The following is a 17,731-nucleotide window of genomic DNA, read 5'->3' as shown; positions in this document are numbered from 1 at the left end:
CGAGTGCTGCCCCTTTGTCCTCTGGCCTACGTGGGGACCCCCGAGAGTCCCTTAAACTGATCAGAAGCAGCTTCTATGAAATTCGTGCCTGCCAGCCTAGTGTTTCTCTCTAGAAATTTTACTCCCTTTTTCAAGGCTTTCAATCCCCATTTCGCTTTTTCATTGAGGACATTTACTGGCCAGGGGGAAGGTATTCCTTCATCTAAACTGAGAGTAGCCAGTGAACTCACATTCACAGACACATGGGCACCCACACTCTGAATGTTAAAGTGCCTGGGGCTTCTGCACCCTCTGAATGTACAAGCACAGAAGCACATAGTCTGCATGTGAAGGGCAACAGGAATTGTAGGACTGGAGAAAAACCTTAACTGCCTCTTTAGTTCAGAGGGATGATAAAGTTATCTTGTGCCCCTATGTGTGGGCACCTGAGCCTTCTCTTTTGGAAGTTGTTTTACTTTTGCTCTGAGCAATTCTTTCCTTTGTCCACTTGTCCCTTCCTCATATTTACACATTATACATGTGTTCCCCCTTGGGATCTGTACCTTGGTTCTCCAGGGACCCATATTTTATAGCCAAATGCCCCCAAATCACATAGCTCTGTAGAGAGAGAAATGGTGGGCATCCTTAGCCAGGGTGCAACATTTGAATTTTGATTTCTTTGAATAAAGATATTTTGCAAGTTATTGATGGATGCCCTTTGGGGTGAGCCTTGCTAGTTGCTTACTCACACCCCCAGTGCTACTTCTGATAATAAATGACAACAGGTACAACCAGGCTTTCTCAATAATCTTTCCTCCACTCTCTTGCCTTTGACAAACTCATGCCCAGGACCTGCTTTTCTTTTCCATTTCCTTTAACTTGAACATCAAGGATGTATTGTTGTAGCTCAGAGACTGAAAAGATTGTAATTTTCTTTTATGGTGTCTGGCAGGATTTGCAACAGATATATTATGGGGACATAAATAGCTCATGGAAGGTATTGAGCAAAACTGTTTAATGCAAGGAGGTTGTATCAAGAGAAAATCTATATGTAGTTGGGATTGATTCATACCTTGAACACAGCTAGCCCCTTTAGGAGTTCCCCATTTCTGTGTGCCCACTTTACTGGTAAGTCCTGTAATTAAAGCAAATTTCAACAATGTAGTTTTTAAGTGTGGGGGAGGCATTTCCCCCACCTCCTCTTTATTATGGCCCTGGAGGTTGTGGGTTTAAGCAGTGAGTGAAAATGGCAGGCAGGCTAAGCTGCAGCAGGAGGCGACAGGGGCAGCGGTGGGGGAGGCCGGAAGGTGACAGCCGACCTCAGCGAAGACAGGAGGTCTTGGATGTCAAATGCCGGAGCCTGCCCGGATCTGAGAATTAAGGGTGATTGTTACTACTTGGTGGAAATAGACCACTAAAATACTCCAAGGATGGCAGCAAGCATTGGTATTACACCTAAAATCGAGAAAGACAGTTTTTTTATTAACGCTTTCGACTCTGAACGCAGAAGCCGCAATAGCTTCAGTAGAAGTAATTGCGGAGGCAGATTTCCTGAAGTTCAGGATGATTCTCACTTTCTCCTGGATCATTCTCCGAGAAGTCCGGTCCTTCTAGTTCTTTAGCATGAGAATGATTTTAAAAGTCTGCCCTCCACCCCGCCCGGCTTTCCCCCATGGATGGTATAGAGAATTCCCTGCAATTTATTGCGGGGAAACAATAATGGCAATGATACGGTCTTATTAGTGATCCCAACGCGAAATCAATCCTCTGCCAGTCTTTTCATTCCTTTTTTGGGGGAGAGGGGCCGCGGTGTCTGCTCCTCTCAGGCTCCCTGCGCACGCTCTCCGCCCCCCGCCGCCCTCCCCGTGGCTCCCTTTCTCCGCCTCCTCGGCGATTGCCATCTGACAAGATCTCCAAATCAAAGTGATAAATCGCTCCAAACTTTTTTTGGCGGCGCTGAGATGTTGGAGGGGCGTCTAGCGCGCATGTGCGAAGGTGTCCAAACTGACAATGCTGGAAAGATAGCGAGTGTGGATTGAGAGAAAGGGAGAGAGGGAGGGAGAGAGTGAAAGAGGGAAAGACAGAGTGAGTGAGTGTGTGTGTGTGTGTGTGTGTGTGTGTGAGAGAGAGAGAGAGAGAGAGAGAGAGAGAGAGAGAGAGAGAGAGAGAGAGAGAGAGAGAGAGAGGAGAGAGAGGGAGGGAGCGAGAGGGAGAGCAAAAGAAGGAAAAGATCCAAGAAAAAAAAAACCCCAACCACACACCAGCGGCTGCAGGACTGGGCACAGCATGAGATCCAAAGGCAGGGCAAGGAAACTGGCCACAAGTAGGTGCAATATCCCTTTTCTATTGGCTTTCCCCCTCTTCTGCCATCTTGCATATCTGTCTCTAGCGCTCCGGGAGGCAGCGTGGGGCTGCCTCTCGCGCCGAGAGCCCGGGTGGAGGGCCGGCGCAGCGAAGCTCCAGCAACCTGCCGGTCTCAGCCTCGCCGCTCGGCCGCCGGCGCTCTCACTCCTGGTTTGGGCGCCAGAGGAGCCGGGGCAGCCCTCAGCCCCGCACACCGACCAGCTGTGGCAACCCCAGGGTGGGGGTGGGGGTGGGGGCGGCAAAGGCCTGGGTGGGAGGGAGGAGAGCGCGCGCGAGCGAGCGGGAAGGGGGGGGGGAGAGGAGTTGAGCGTCTCCCCCTCCCCTCCCCTTCACCCCGGGCGGAGGAGAGTTGCCTCTGGCCAACCAGCTAGTCCCGGGTGTGGGAGGGGGAGCAGGGGATGGGGGGGCGGTCTGGGGAAGGGAGCATTTTCAAGCCTGGGTTTGTTTCTGGGGTTTGGGGTTAGTGGCAGCTCCGAAGGAGCCACGGCGGCGGCGGCGGCGGCGGCGGCGGCGGGCAGCAGTGGTGGAGTTGGGAAAAGTTGCGAGGCGGCCGCTGGAAGTTGCGCGGGCTGGCGGGCTGCGCCGAGCTGCGGCCGCGGTAGTGGGCGCTGTGCTCTCGGCGGTGCTCTCCCGCGTGCGCGGCGCGCCTGGAGGACTGGGGCGGGGAGCGGGGAAGACGAAGGTGGGGCAGTCGCAGGGTGTGGGGGACCACGGGCAGAGCAAGACTTACTGGCTCCGCAAAGCCGCGATCAGGTGGGGAGAGAAGAGGCCCTGCGAGCGCGTGGGGAGCGGGGAATGGAGGGTACGCAACCAGCGGCTACAACCGCCCAAGCGAAGGAGGCCGAAAGGGCGTGCTCCGGCCCGCGAGCTCCAGGCTGGCTGGGCGCCGAGTGACCCCCAGGGGGCGGGCTGCCGTGACTTTGGGTTGCGGAGAGGGTGGAGGAGCCTCCTGCCCTTCTAGACGCAGCCGGGGTCTGAGGTCACTAACCCTTCCCGGCGCCCCCTGCCTGCCCGGCGTGCAGCGGCCTTGGTCACGCGGGACCAGGGCGACTGTGTTCCCGGCGGGGGAGGCGGGACCCCCATCCCCCACTCTTTTCGCCAAAGTGTTGGGTGACTACGCCAGGCATTGCTCTCCGAGCGACACTGTCTAGGAAGGCGGAAGGTTCAGGCGGGACTGTGGAAGACAGGACTTATTTGTCCAAGTGCTTCTACCCCGAGTCTAAGGGCATTCCGGGGTGCCGAGCCGACCAAAGCGCTCCTCCGAGAGGTGTCATCGCTAGCGGCCGGCGCAGCCTCGGGAGAGACAGGCCGCCGTTCGCTCTCCCACTAGCTGAAAACAAATCTCTAATTATACTGCTCGTGGACCAGAGAAAGGAGAGATGGGGGTGGGTGGGTGTGATGCTTCTCTCTAGTGAAATCCCCAATCTTCCCCACTCTCCTTTTGCATATTAGAACCAAGTACGCCCCCAGCCTTCCAGCCTCCGGTGTCCCTGCAGCCGCGGCGCGGAAGGCAGCCGCACCTCGGCGGGCTGGGTTTCTTTGGCGGCCAGAGCCCGCGGTCTAGCCCAGGGAGATGCTGTTATCCTAGGCGCCTTTCCAGCGCTTCCTTCAGTCCTCACCCAAGCACTCTCTCACTTCCCGATACGTTTCCTTTCGTCCCTGTAGCAGGGATCGACCTAAATATAGGGCTCTTCGGGTCTTCGTCCATCTGTTTTTCTTCTGGATGCTGTTCTTTTCACTTAACTGCGACAGTGTCAAAGCGCGCCTGTGGAACTCCTGTGTTTCCTGTTGGCTTTTAAATGCGGCCGATGTCTTTATTTTCATCTGAGGAGGAATAAATGTACATATGTTTGGAGGCTTGGGGGCTTCAATTCCAACTAAAGGTTAGGAGTCGTGTGTGTGTATGTGTGTGTGTGTGTTCGTGTTCGTGTGTGTGGCTGGGGGGACGGAAGGGAGAGGCGTTGGAGAGTCTATTTCAACCATGCTTAAGTTGTGAAATGAAAGCCGAAGGTTTCGCGCACCTCATTGCCTGGCATCCAGCGAAGTGAAAGCAGAATGCAAAACCCTTCGAATTTTCTAGAGCAAATTATTCAATTATTTTAATTTCCAAGCTGTATGCTGCAGTATTAAAATATTCCCCAAAGCACAGCCCACTCAATATCCAGAAACCGAGCCTCGTTTGCGATCTGATGATACTTGTCATTTGTCCAGTGGGAGACCCATTAATATTGTCTCTAGTGTCTCTAAGGATGCCGCTGCCGCTTCGTGATAACTAAATACAAACTCTTAAAAACTTTTCTTGCTAAGCCCTTATGTTCCTACTCGCGGGTCTCCAGTTGTTGCCATCGCGCTGCGCTGCCTTTCTCAGACAGAAGCGCTGCTTTAAGCAATTCTTCAGTTACAATCTGGGTAATTAAAAAAATTATATTAAAACTACGGATTTTTGTATTTCAAAGCATTATTTCCTTGCCCCGCGTAGTGTGTGAGTTTCGTGGCGCGTGGCAGAGATAGTCTGTGACCCCTGCGGTGCAATCCAAAGAAAACTTCTGTCTGCACAGGTTTCTTTCTTTTTCTGGGTTAGGAAGAAGTGGTGTGACAAGCAAGCTTTAAAATACAAACCTACCTTTATCGTTGCAAAAGTAAACATTGCAATGGAAACTAATCACATAGAAACAGTTGTTTTCTCGACGGCTTGTTATTCTTTTTGTCTTTTGTAAATTTCTTAGTGGCTAAGTTCTGTCATGGTCTTGGCTACAGTACAGGATCCCATGGACCTAGACCAGGCACCACAGACCCTGAAAGTACCCACTTAAGTTAAATCCAGGATGAAGGCTCACCCCATTTTTTTTTTTAACTTACAGGGCTTGTTTGTTTGTTGTTTGTTTTTTACACAATAGTTAAAACCGACAAATTGGTTGCAAATCAGTTCGGAGGAATAAACCATTTAGTAATAAAATAAAGAAAGGAAAAGCAAGAAGATTGACATTTGTACTGTCTAAAGCCCTTGGCTTTTATTTCCATCTTTAAGAAAAGAAAACTAAAAGCCAAGCCGACTCTGGCAGCTCCAGGAGGTTTCCCAGCCGGTTTTCTTGGGCAGCTAGTATGGCACCTGGGCCTTGCCAGAAATGCCAGTTGCAACTGTTTTTCTCCTGGTGATGGGAAAGGGGTTGGGATGGGTCTGCTCAGCACGTTTGGAGCTCGGAAAACCAAAGGAACTCCCACCCCACTTTCCTAAAGTGACACCAGCAGAGTTTCAATCACAGCAATGAACGAGTTGCAACGAATAACCCCTCTTAGCTACCGGCCCCCCAGAAGTCTCGTAAAGACCCAGAAGGCGATGCGATTAGCAAAACCCCGGCGAGGGGGGCACTTGTTACTTGTACACTTGATCTCCATTTAACAAGAGGCTCTTAAGTAGGTAAGGAAGATGACGACCTTCTCTCCCGTGCTTAAACTCCTCACCTTAGCAGCCCCAAACTTAAGTTAATAAAGGAGACGTGCGCCCTAGGTGTAGCCTGCACTCCCCGTATGTCCACCTACTTGAGTATTCCTTCACCCTTAAAGAAGCCTAGATTAAAACACAGAGGTTTGCTTTAAAAACGTATTTTATTTGTTTATTTCAGCCTGCTTTTGAGGAGGGAAAACGCTAGTCCGACGGAGGCACAGGCCCCTTCTAAAAGTTTATTTGCCATTACTTGACCATTACCCTGGCTTAGGGCTTCTTTATTGCATTTGGCACTTGGAGCGCAGCCTTCCTGCAGCATTTCGATGTGTTTAGCCAAAAAAAAAAGAAAGAAAAAAAGAAAAAGAAAAAGAAAATCTGTGTTTAGGGGAAGGTTAATAACGCTTTTCACCGCCCCCCCCCCATCCTAAACACCGTGGAAGAGGACGGTTCATTAGTTGCAAAGGCAGGAAGGCTGGTAAGAAAGGGTCCTCTTACGGATTTTTATTTGTAGGGACTGAGGAGTCGCAGGTTTTGGCGACGGAGTGTGTATAAGCATGCGTTGAGTGTGTCTTCGCGGATAGCCCAGGTCTCAGGCTTTCTCCTAGGCCTCTCCCTTCTACCCTGGCCCGGCCTCCTCCGCAGACCCACGTTCAACACGTAGGACGCTTATCCAATATAAATTAACGCGACATTCCACGGAATTTTTGCTTTCTTCTTTTTTTAAAGTTACAGGTAGTAAGTCTGTAAGCAGTTTCCCTTTAAACTTATTGTCTTTTGGGAGTTTATTTTATTTGATTTTTGGAACTTGGGGCCAGGTTATCCGAGGCTGCAGACGTGGCCTGGGGCAGGAAGGCCGCAGCTGGGACTCCTGGCTCCGTCCTCCCTGGCCCGGAGGGCAGGACCGCAGTGACTTGTTGCCCGCGGCACTCCTGGCTCGGTCCCCTCTCCCCCCGCACCTCCTTCACTTTGCCTGTGCTGGAAGCGAGCCCTGAAGAGGAGAAACTTGACTTGTCATCTCGCTGAAGGCTCTTACCCGGCTCCCAAGGTGTCCAGAGCCTGGCAGAGCCTTATTCTCGAGAGCTAGGTACACCCTCTCAACCCTTCAAACCGTCTCCGGCGGAGGAAGTGGCCCTGATAGGGAGCGGGGTGGAGCTGGGGAGGCTCACCTAGGACGGCCCCCTACAGCTCCCTCCAGCCGCTCCCAAGCCTAGGCCCAGAGTCTTCCCTTTACGCCTCCCCAGGCGCTGCTGTCTGGCGCGGGTCTGCGCTCGGAGCCGGGTTTGCACCGACCGTGTACACACACATGCACACATGCGCACTTACACACACACTCCCACGTCCGGGGTTCGGAACACTCAAGTGAGGAGAGTAGGCACACACTCACTCATCCCCTCGCCCCTGCAGGGTAGGCCCCTTCTCAGCCTCCTCAGGCGGGGAGAGAGGTGCTGCGGGGTAGATGGGGAGGGAGGAGACGGTCACACTATAATGGTGCCAGGCAGTTTTCTGGAGTGGTGGTTAACCCTTCCTTGACTGGAAGCCGCAGCTCTAGGCACTTTCTGAAAAGGTCTGCGGGGTTTGCTTTTCTTTTGGCTGGGATGCCCAGTATGAATCACTGGGTCCCTCCCCACTCCATTTGCCGCAGTCCTCTTTCTAAAATTAGATTTCGCCTTTCCCAGTCTTCTGGCCTTTTGAGTAAACCGGGGAGTTCTCAAGGAAATTGTGGAGTGAGAACAAGTGTGAGGAAGAGGATTAAAAGGACACAAACAAATGGAACAGAAAACAAGAGGGAGAAAGGAAAAGAAAAGCAGTGGCCTTCTTCCAGATTCCCAGTTTGCACTCGGATTGGTATTATTTTCCCCCCACTAAATAAAAAAAGTATAATCCCTGTTAATTACCTTTGCTTACATGCCATGCAAGAAACTTCAGAGATGTTTCTACATAAGGAAGAAAATGTTTACAGAACTCTTTCAAAAGTGTGACATATTGCTCTAGTTCAGCACTAAAAAGCTAAACACACTTGCCCTTCTTTGAAGTACCCTGGCTAGGGCAGCTTATTTGAGTGTGGTTCAGATATGGTTGTGGGTATAACTAATGGCCTTTACCTATTTAGCTCAAGTGGGAGGAGAGAAAGGCCTGAATTCCTTGTCCAGTGGGTCCCTCTGGAGACTGGGTTCTGGCTTCTGGCCAGTTCTGTACAATGTCAACATTGAATATTTGAATTCCCAGACTCTATTTAACAAGTTTCTAAATAAATAAACTCATTGTGTGTCTGTGTTTAAAATTATTTCACCTCTTTCATAAAAGCTACAGCATCTTATTACGTTGGTCCTGCAAGTTGATTTAAAAAAAAAAATAAACAAACAGAGCTTAGGGCATTTTAATAGGCAGACCTTCACAATATGTATGTTTTACAAAGACATTCTCTCATGTGTGGCTAGGTAGGTGCTATTTAGAAGGATCTTGGGCTGTCCTGTGTGACATGATGGTGAGTTATAATAAAAAACTAAGCTGAGTTCAGAAAGTCAGTGAACTATTAACATCTAAAGGGAGGCCTGACTGTATAACTGCAGTGTCTTTAGATATTTGAAAATATCTCTGTCCACTGGGTCCTACAGTGGACAGAGAGCTTCACTAGTATGTCCCAAGTGGGTGTCTGTAGATTCCTCCAGTTGATAGGTACCAGTACATATAGAACTATTTCCAAAAGAAGTTTTGTTTCTGGGCATTTTTTCTTTATCTGTGTCTTTCTTTGTAAGTTGGAAGGGGTAGACACACTGATGTTATCCCCATGTTTCAGTTTGGTTTGGAAAAGGACTGCATGAATCCCACATTTTCACTAATCCCTGAGCATTTGAATATCCACAGCATTTTTACGCAGATAGGAACATACTTGTTCTAAGAAGTAAACACTTAATCAAAAAAAGCGCAAGTTCTAGTTCTGTTGAAAGTGTGGACTCCATCTGGAGTTGTTAGGAAAGAAAGTGGAATTTATTCTAATTTATGTAGAAAGTACATTATTAAAAAGAATAGGATTTGAAAGGGCACATAGCAAAACCCATAACATTTAGTTGGTAACATGGAGAGCTCAAAGCCAAGAGAAAAATACCACCAGCCCATGCAAACCCTAAAATAGATTGCAATGACCTCAGCCATTTTCATTTTCAAAAATAATAGCCATGATTAAAAAGGGGGGAGTGTTTTACTTGGAACCATACTCTTTCTGCATTATTATAAAAGCTGTCTTGTGGTTAAAGAACTATTTCATTACAGAAAAAAATGCAAGTGAATTTTTAATCAAATTCCTGATTCTTCAAAAGCTCTTATTCTTGAATTACTTTTAATTTTGATTTTAGTTATTATTCTTATTCATTAGCAAAGATGCTTTTGGTTTGTATATTCCTTGACTACTAACTTCTATAACAATTCGAAAGGAGAAATTTTATTTAGAAAAGAAATTTTATTAATTCCCTTAGTAAACACCTGCCTAGGGGTTACTGTCCATATAATGTAAAGAACCAAAGCTTCCTTAATCTTGTTCAAGAACCTGCCCAAAGGAATTAATTTTGTATATTAACGTTGTTCATTTTATGATATTTATGAAAGTTGTACATAGCACTTGGTGGACTTCAGCAATGCGCAGGCTTATGAAACAAGTATCAGTGAGATCCTTGTGTGTGTATGGATAAGCCATGGCCCCTGCTTGCAGAAACATTACAGATGTGCTCATCAGAGTTTGGATCTGGATATGGTCCCTTACTGAATAGCTGTGTCATTTGCATGTTACTGAATTCTCAGAGCCCCACTTTCTTTACTTGTAAAGTGGGAGTAATAATACCACCCTTCTTAGGATGCTGTGAGGGTTAAATGGGGGTAATGCATGCAAAGTACCTAAGTCACAAGTCATTCAATAAATCTCAGTCACTTTCCTTCTGATATATCAGATACAATTTTCTGAAGAGGAAATTTTTAGACATTTCCCCCTGCTCCAGTTCTGTTTTCATCTAGTCTCATTTTTGGAAGTACTTGCATGTATATAGTAAGCATTTTGTATGTCTTCTCAATAAATCATGCCCTCAGGATGAACAGAAGTCATGTGTAAAATTTGGGCACATTGAAACTGTCTATACCAAGCCAAAATAGGCAGTAAATTTATTCTGAAAATTTGAGAATATTCCTTTGTCCTTTTTTTGGAGGGGGCACTATATGAATAAAATTATAGAGATTTCAACTGTGCTCCATAAATTTTGGCATTGTATGCGCACAGTTAGTCGTGTGAATAGCGTACTCATCAGTTGTTTTTAGACCATAATCCCTGTGTAGCAAATTTTACTTTAATAGAATGAATTTTTTAGGATACTATGAACTAGCTGAGCTGTTCTTCTCTAAATGAGGATGTTGGACTAGAGCAGAGCTTATAAACTCAAATACCTACAGGAATTTCCAGGCACAATAAATAAGTGAAAGAAGATGGTTATAAGCACCAAGTTATTTCCTATTTTTGTTTAAATTTGGACACAGCCTTGTATTCTAGAACAAGGAGGGTGGGGACTGTGGCAAACTGGGATTTCAAGCCTTCTCTGAAGGTGGCTGCTGCTGCTCAGTTCCAGCTCACTGCTGCCTTTCGGGCAAGGAGGCCTAGTGCTGCTAGGTCTTCCAATTTTTAAGAGAAGGCACATATCTGGATTACTACATGAATTTTCTCTACTTTTGAATGTTGACTCATTTAAACAAAAAAAAAAAAAAAGAAAGAAAACCCAACAACAAACAATACTCTTCACGACCAACCAAGCATCTCTGTCTGCCATGGACCCTGAGTTTGAAATGTCTGGATTAGATGATTTCCAGGGGTCCCTTAAAGTTCCAAATTTTTATGATATTCACAAGGCTTCCTGAATATTACCTTGTGTTTTTAAGATCTATATCTTTTCCCTCTACCCCAAAGTTAATGTGTGTGTGTGTGTGTGTGTGTGTGCGTGTGTTTTGATAGGTGGAAGTACTTATTACAGAATCTGGTATCTGGCCATTTATCTGGAAAAATGAGTCTTTCACAGCCATGTTGTGCCTTTCTTTCCCTCCGTGTCCCTTTATCATTAATTGGCTTAAGAAAATAAACTGAAACACTCATTCCCCCGTTCATAGCCACTGGCCACCATTCTTTCTTATTTCTCACCCAGCCCGGTTCTTTGATTTGTGGGCTGGGGGTTGGACAGTAAGTCATTAGGAGACAGTTTTCTACAGTGGGAGAAGAAGTAATCTGGCTACTGTGGGCATAACAGAGGAAAAGGTTACTCCTGCCCCCTAGGGGGGTCCAGATGTCCCATCCTGTCCATTTGTAACTGAAGAACCCAATGAATTTTTAAGAAAATGAGCCTAATATGGAGGAATGAGTTTTTAAGGGACAAATGTATTATTTGACAAGAGTGGCTCTCCTTGCAGGAAGGTTATGTATGTTTGAAAATAAATATATGTTGCTCTGCTTATTATGATGAATTGTATTTCTAGTGGAAGTGGTAGGTGAGTAACAGGTAAAATTAAATCCTGAGGACTAAATGGACAAGGTGTGGTGATAAAACAACAATAAAATAAATTCTCGCGAAAAAGTTTGGATTAAGCACTTTATGATATTTAGACCACTACTATGGTCGAGGGTCTGGTCAATAAGTGTTGTTACTGTCAGTTAACATTGTTGGAAAAGGCATCAGATAATGTAAGGCTTGCTGAGGAGGATTTAAAGTAGTGATGAGCTGTGCTTACAAGCATCATCAGTGGGGTAGTTATCAGATATTGAACTTCCACTTTTTTCCCCTGACCCTGAAGCCTAAATTCCTTAGCCTGGCCATTGAGGGCCTCCCACTCTTGAGTCAGAAGAATGTAGTGATTCTGAGCCCAGATTCTGAGTTAGACTGGCTTGGGTTCCAATCCTGGCTCCTTCATTTACTGCTTAAGTGAAGTGAAGGCAAACCATTTAATCTTTCTGTGTCTCAGTTTCCTTACTCATAGACTAAAGAGTCTTACCTTGTGTGAGGATTTGATGAACTAGTGCATTTAACGTGCCTTAAGTACAGTAAGAGCTCAACGAATGTTCGTTATTATTTTATTAACTTTTCAGGCTTATTTGTTTCCCTAGTCAAGACTGGTCCATTCAGCCTGGCTTGTTTACTCATTCTCTTCCTCGCACTCTGTTTCCAGCCTACCCTTCTTCTATTTCCAGTTTCCACTTTCCACCATGATATTGCCATAGTCTATAAGTCTGCCCATACTGGACTTGGACTTTCAACATCTATATCGCTTTTTAAGATTTAATTTAAACCTTTCTGCTTCTTGAGGTTCACCCTTTTCACTCTTGGAGACATGGTTTCTCTATGTCTTTTTATTCCAATAGTATAGAATTATTTTTTACCTACCATCATTTTGGCATTCTATTTTAAATTCCTTGTCTGTGCTGTATATATATATATGTCTGTATCTTATTTTCCTAGCTGAACTGTAAAACTCTTGGAAAGCCCTTTCTGTTTTGTACAGTGCCCAGTTCTTTGATTTGCATATGGCAGATATCAGTACTATTAGGTGATGGTGGTTAGCGATGGGCTTTGGTGGATTATGTGAACCCCTTCAATTACTTTGCCTGGAAAACCTGCACAGTCAGGTAATGTCAGCACTAGAACTCTGGGATATCTGACACTTTAATTGCATACTAAATCCACAACTGGCCTATTTTGACAGTGATAAACCACCTGGAAAGCACATTTGGAAAGTAGAGTATTATTCCTAATTCTCATCAATAATGCTTCTCATTTTGCCAGAACAGGTACAACCCATGGCTCCTCACTTAAATTACAATTTTTTTACTGATCTACACTTGATCTTAAGGTTTATGGAAACTGTACTGAACATGATTCTGGAGACTTTCAGTGGAGTCAAGATAGAGATGGTGAAACAGTTTATGGTCTCATGTAATTCCTAGGGATTTGGGGGTAGTAAGCTTTATAAAAGTCATCAAAGCCAAGTTTTTGTATAAATTCTAACCCCAATCTAGGCAGTATTAACATAGAAAACAGTAATAAGATTTTGATATATTTTAATATACCTTGAAGATTAAAGGTTCTTTAAAACAATTTAAGGCTGACAGATAATAATGCACTGAATTTTGTTTTGCTGTTGAAATTAACCCCACTCACCCAAAGGAGTCCCCTTATTTCAAATGCAACCATGGCTTCTTCCTTCCCTGGAATCTCCACACCCCAGTCCCTGTCCTCCCCCATTTCACAAAACTCTCATCTTTATGGAGAAAACAGGGTTATTTGTGCCTTGGACAACTATCCTCTAGCCCTGAATGATTGCAGGGTTTCTGTGTCCATTAGAAGTTTTCTTCTCCCATGACCAACCAAGTGTGAATTTTTGTCCTGCTCTTAGAACTGCTCTTTAGGCATTGGGAGCCCCTTTAAGTGAGGGCAGAGACTAAGGACCACAGATTTTATACTCTAGTGCTGGTCATAGACTTTACTTTTGGCAGGGACAATGAAATAGGTAGCAATAAAATGTTTCATGATAAAATGATAGTAAAAATGGGAGGAGGGATGGAATCATTACCTTGGTTTCTACTAGGATCATGGCTCATGACTCTCTTTTAGGTCTCAAATATCTGCAAGAATCTGACAAAAGGTATGGAGCCTATCTCCAGAAAATATAAATACACATAAAAGTTTTCATACAATTTCAGTGGCTAATGGACTTCTAAATTCCAGCCAGAGATATTATAAAAGTTCACCCATGTACTCTGACCTGATTCATCCTTGTATTTTATTGTGTAATGCCTTAAAGTCTTTATCAATTTTTTTCATTACTTTAGAAACATTTTTTCTGATCACAGAATTTCTACATACTCATTCTAATAATTTAAAAACTGCAAGAATATATCACATCTAAAATGAAAGTTCTTTGTAGTCCACCCTCTTTCTTTGTCACACACTGCCTGCAGATGACCACTGTTTGTCATTTAGTGGGTAGTCCTGCAGATTTTCCCAGCGTTTATCTCTTAGCACACATATAGATTTATAATGTTATACAGCAACTTGCGTTTTTCTTTTTTAAGACTCAATAATATACCTTGAATCTTGCATCCCATCAGCATGTATCAATCTAACCCATTATTTTAAAGGCAGCAGATCTCCCATTGTTTGAATGTAACACATTTTATCGAACCAGTCCCCTATGAATGACATTTGGGTAATTTCCAGTTTTCAGAACAGACCAGAGAAGGTCCCCAAACCAGTACTCTAAGAGAAAATTAAAGTGAAGTGTACAATTAAAGGAAACTCACAGTTCAGGGTGAAGTGTGCTGGCCTCTAAGCCATGGACCCAGCAGGGCTTTGGGAAGGTCATAAAGGGTTGCCTCACCCTGTCAGGACAGATCAGATTTCCAAGCATCTTTACACCCCTGGAGGATGAAAGGTCGAAGTCCAGAGCTAAGGTACATCTTTGTAAAATCTGCTGTGTGATATATCTGTGATATTGTTCTGGACCCCATATTTATACACCATTTCCATTTTCTCCTGCTGCTCAGAAGGGGCTGTAGCCCAATCAATCCATACATTCCCAGCTGGATAAGGATAAATAACTTGTCAGGGTTTCAAGTCTTGAGGTTCTATTTATTTATTTTATCATGATTTCTTTGTTTGCATGATATCACACTGCCCTCTCCTTTTAAATACACCTTAAACCAACTGATGTGACTAGATGCATTCAGAAGATTATCTGAAGCCGATTGAAAAATTTTTGATGTTATTTAAGAAAAATTATCCACAATAATTTCTAACCTATGAATTGGAAAGAACATTTTAATAGGGAAATGTTTTTCACTGGGTAACCAGGCTATGGGAAAATCTTTATAATGGAAACTATCTTTTACTTTTAACTATAGCATAAAAAATATGACATTATAATGTTACATGAAAGCCCATCAGATGTAAAATTCCAGTTTTTGATTATACGTTATAAACCAGGACAGAGAGACTTCTGAAAAGTGGCTTTCTTTGGCAATGATGTTGTTGATTAAATGTAAAAAATTCAGAAAAAATTAGTTCAAGCCTTTCTTCCTCACAGAAGGTTACAAAAATGGTTTTTGATCTGGTGGGAACAACTTTGTTTATTAAAACCGATCAGATTACATTAGATTAAAAACACACTAGGCATTTATTTAATTTTTATTTGCTTTTTTTAAATCGATGTTTCACTGATATACAATCTTATATTGGTTTCAAATATACAACACAGTGGTTCAACAGTTACCTCACCCCAACTAGTGTAGTTACTACCTGTCAACGTGGGAAGATGTTACAGAATCATTGGCTATATTCTCCATGCCATACTACTATCCCCATGGCCAACTTATATTATGATTGAGAATTTTTTTCCTCTTTATCCCCCTCATACTCCTTACCCACCTACCTCAACCCCTCCCCCATGGGAACCACCAGTCACTTCTCAGGGTCTGTGAGTCTACTGCTATTCTGTTCATTTTTTAAATTAAAGTATCATTGGCATAAAGTCTTATGTTGGTTTCAATTATATAACACAGTGGTTCAACAGTTACCCACATTATTAAATCCTCACCCATTCTAGTGTCACTATCTATCAACATAGTAAGATGCTATAGGATCATTAATTGTATTCTCTGTGCTCCACTACCATCCCAGTGACCAACTTATATTGTGAATGTGAATGATTGTGCCCCTTTATCCCCTTCCCCCTCCCCTGTCCACCCACCCAACCCCTCCTCCTTGATAACCACTAGTCTTGGTGGCTATGAGTCTGCTGCTATTTTGTTCCTTCTGTTTTGCTTTGTTTTTATACTCTACAAATAAGTGAGATCATTTGGTATTTGTCTTTCTCTACCTGACTTATTTCACTGAGTGTAATACCTTCTAAAACAATCCATGTTGTTACAAACGGCAGGATTTCTTTTCTTTTTATGGTTGAATAATACTCCCATTGTGTATGTGTACCACATCTTCTTTATCCATTCATCTGTTGATGGACACTTAGGTTGCTTCCATATCTTGGCTATTGTAAATAGTGCAGTGATAAACAGGGGTGCATATATCTTTTCGAATTAGAGATCTTGTTTTCTTTGGGTAAATTTCTAGGAGTGCAATTACTGGGTCAAATGGTTTTCCTATTTTTAGTTTTTCAGGGAAACTCCATATTGCTTTCCACAGTGGTTGCACTGATTTGTAGTCTCACCAACAATATAGGAGTGTTCCTATTTCTCCACATCCTCACCAACACTTGTTATTTCTTGTTTTTTGGATAGTAGCCATTCTAACTGGTGTGATGATATTTCATTGTGGTTTTGAATTGCATTTCCCTGATGATTAGTGATGTGGAATACCTTTTCATGTGCCTGTTGGCCATCTGTATTTCTTCTTTGGAGAAATGTCTGTTCAGATCCTCCACCCATTTTTCAGTTGGGTTATTTGTTTTTTTTGTGTTGAGGCATAGGAGTTCTTTATATACTTTGGATTTTAACCCCTTGTTGGATATGTCATTTACAAATATATTCTCCCATACTCTTTTTGGAGATGTGTTTTTGTTCTGCTGATGGTGTCCTTTGCTGTGCAGAAGCTTTTTAGCTTGATGTAGTCCCATTTGTTCATTTTTCATTTTGTTTACCTTTCCCAAGGATCTGCGTTCAGGAAAAAGTTGCTCATGTTTATATTCAAGAGATTTTTGCCTATGTTTTCTTCTATGAGTTTTATGGTTTCATGACTTACATTCAGGTCTTTGATCCATTTTAAGTTTACTTTTGTGTATGGAGTTAGACAATAATCCAGTTTCATTCTCTTACATGTAGCTGTCCAACTTTGCCAATACCAGTTGTTGAAGAGGCTGTCTTTTCCCCATTGTATGTTCATGGCTCCCTGGTCATGTATTAATTGACCATATATGCATGTGTTTATATCTGGACTCTCTATTCTGTTCCATTAAACAGAATGGGTCTGCTCTTATGCCAGTACCATACTATTTTGATTACCATAGCTTTGTCACACTAAGCATTTCAGACTGGATTTGAAAAAGTACTATTCAAGGAATTAAAATTTAGACATGTAAATTTTTTTAAGATTTAATTTACCTTGCAACTTGATTCCTTATAGTATTTGTTCCAAATTCATATGTTTTCTCATGGATGCATAAAGGTTGTTCCATGGGGCATTACTCCTGTTAACATTTTCAAAGTGTATTTTAAATGAGATTAATTAATTCCAAATCAATAAATAGTTTTTGATACCTAGTATGTATAAGGTATGATGAATGAAATCATAAAAACACTCTTTTCCCTGAAAATATTGAACGCTAGCATTTGACAGACATAAGTATATCATTGACAATGGTTTATTAACTGAGGCAAAGATCACCATATGCCTGTTGCTGGTTATCAATGACTATGAAGTGGTTTTGTAAGCTTGGATTACTGAATCCTATGACTGACTCTTCTCCAAATATTTTGTTAACTTTGTGAAGCCACAGACCCACCAAACTGCAGTGCCATTCCAAGTACTTGGGGTCTTCATCTGAAAACAATACCATACTTCATATCTCTTAATACCTGTCAGGTGTGGAAGTCATTGCTTGCCTCACTAAATTACTTGTGTTTTAATACTGATATGGTTTTCATTCAAGATACTTGAAAACAAAGCCAGGTCCTTTATAAATACTTGCTATTGGTGATACTCACCCACCTTCAGTGACTTATCAGGTACTTACAATTCTAGGTGAAGAGAAGGTGGCAGCACACACACAGACAAGACCCTGCCCATGGGGAGCTCCCATTCTGGGGGATATAAATATATGTTGCCATATACTTCCAGATGTTCGTTTGTAGTATGAAGAAGATAAAGCAGAAGTAATTTGCTAGAGAGTATCCAGGGGCCTTACACTAGAAGG

The 17,731-nt window shown here is 43.5% G+C and overlaps 1 protein-coding gene across 7 annotated transcripts in view; it reads left to right on the top strand.

Annotated features, from left to right (window-relative positions):
* Positions 1–1,996: 1,996 nt before the first annotated feature.
* The window catches only part of MECOM (MDS1 and EVI1 complex locus), a 526,926-nt gene continuing 511,191 nt past the window's right edge, over positions 1,997–17,731 (top strand). For 3 of the 7 annotated variants that reach the window (XM_036898349.2, XM_036898346.2, XM_036898345.2), the window contains exon 1: positions 1,998–2,302. In XM_036898349.2, coding sequence (XP_036754244.2) covers positions 2,266–2,302 — 37 coding nt within the window. In that variant the 5' untranslated portion in view covers positions 1,998–2,265. Of the gene's footprint in view, positions 2,303–3,049; positions 3,097–17,731 lie in introns of those variants that run through there. The other 4 variants (XM_036898357.2, XM_036898356.2, XM_036898348.2 and 1 more) reach the window with 3 other exon arrangements.

This window comes from Manis pentadactyla, chromosome 1 (assembly GCF_030020395.1).
Source record: "Manis pentadactyla isolate mManPen7 chromosome 1, mManPen7.hap1, whole genome shotgun sequence".
Lineage (NCBI taxonomy): Eukaryota > Metazoa > Chordata > Mammalia > Pholidota > Manidae > Manis > Manis pentadactyla.
This window is presented reverse-complemented; position numbering and strand designations above follow the sequence as displayed.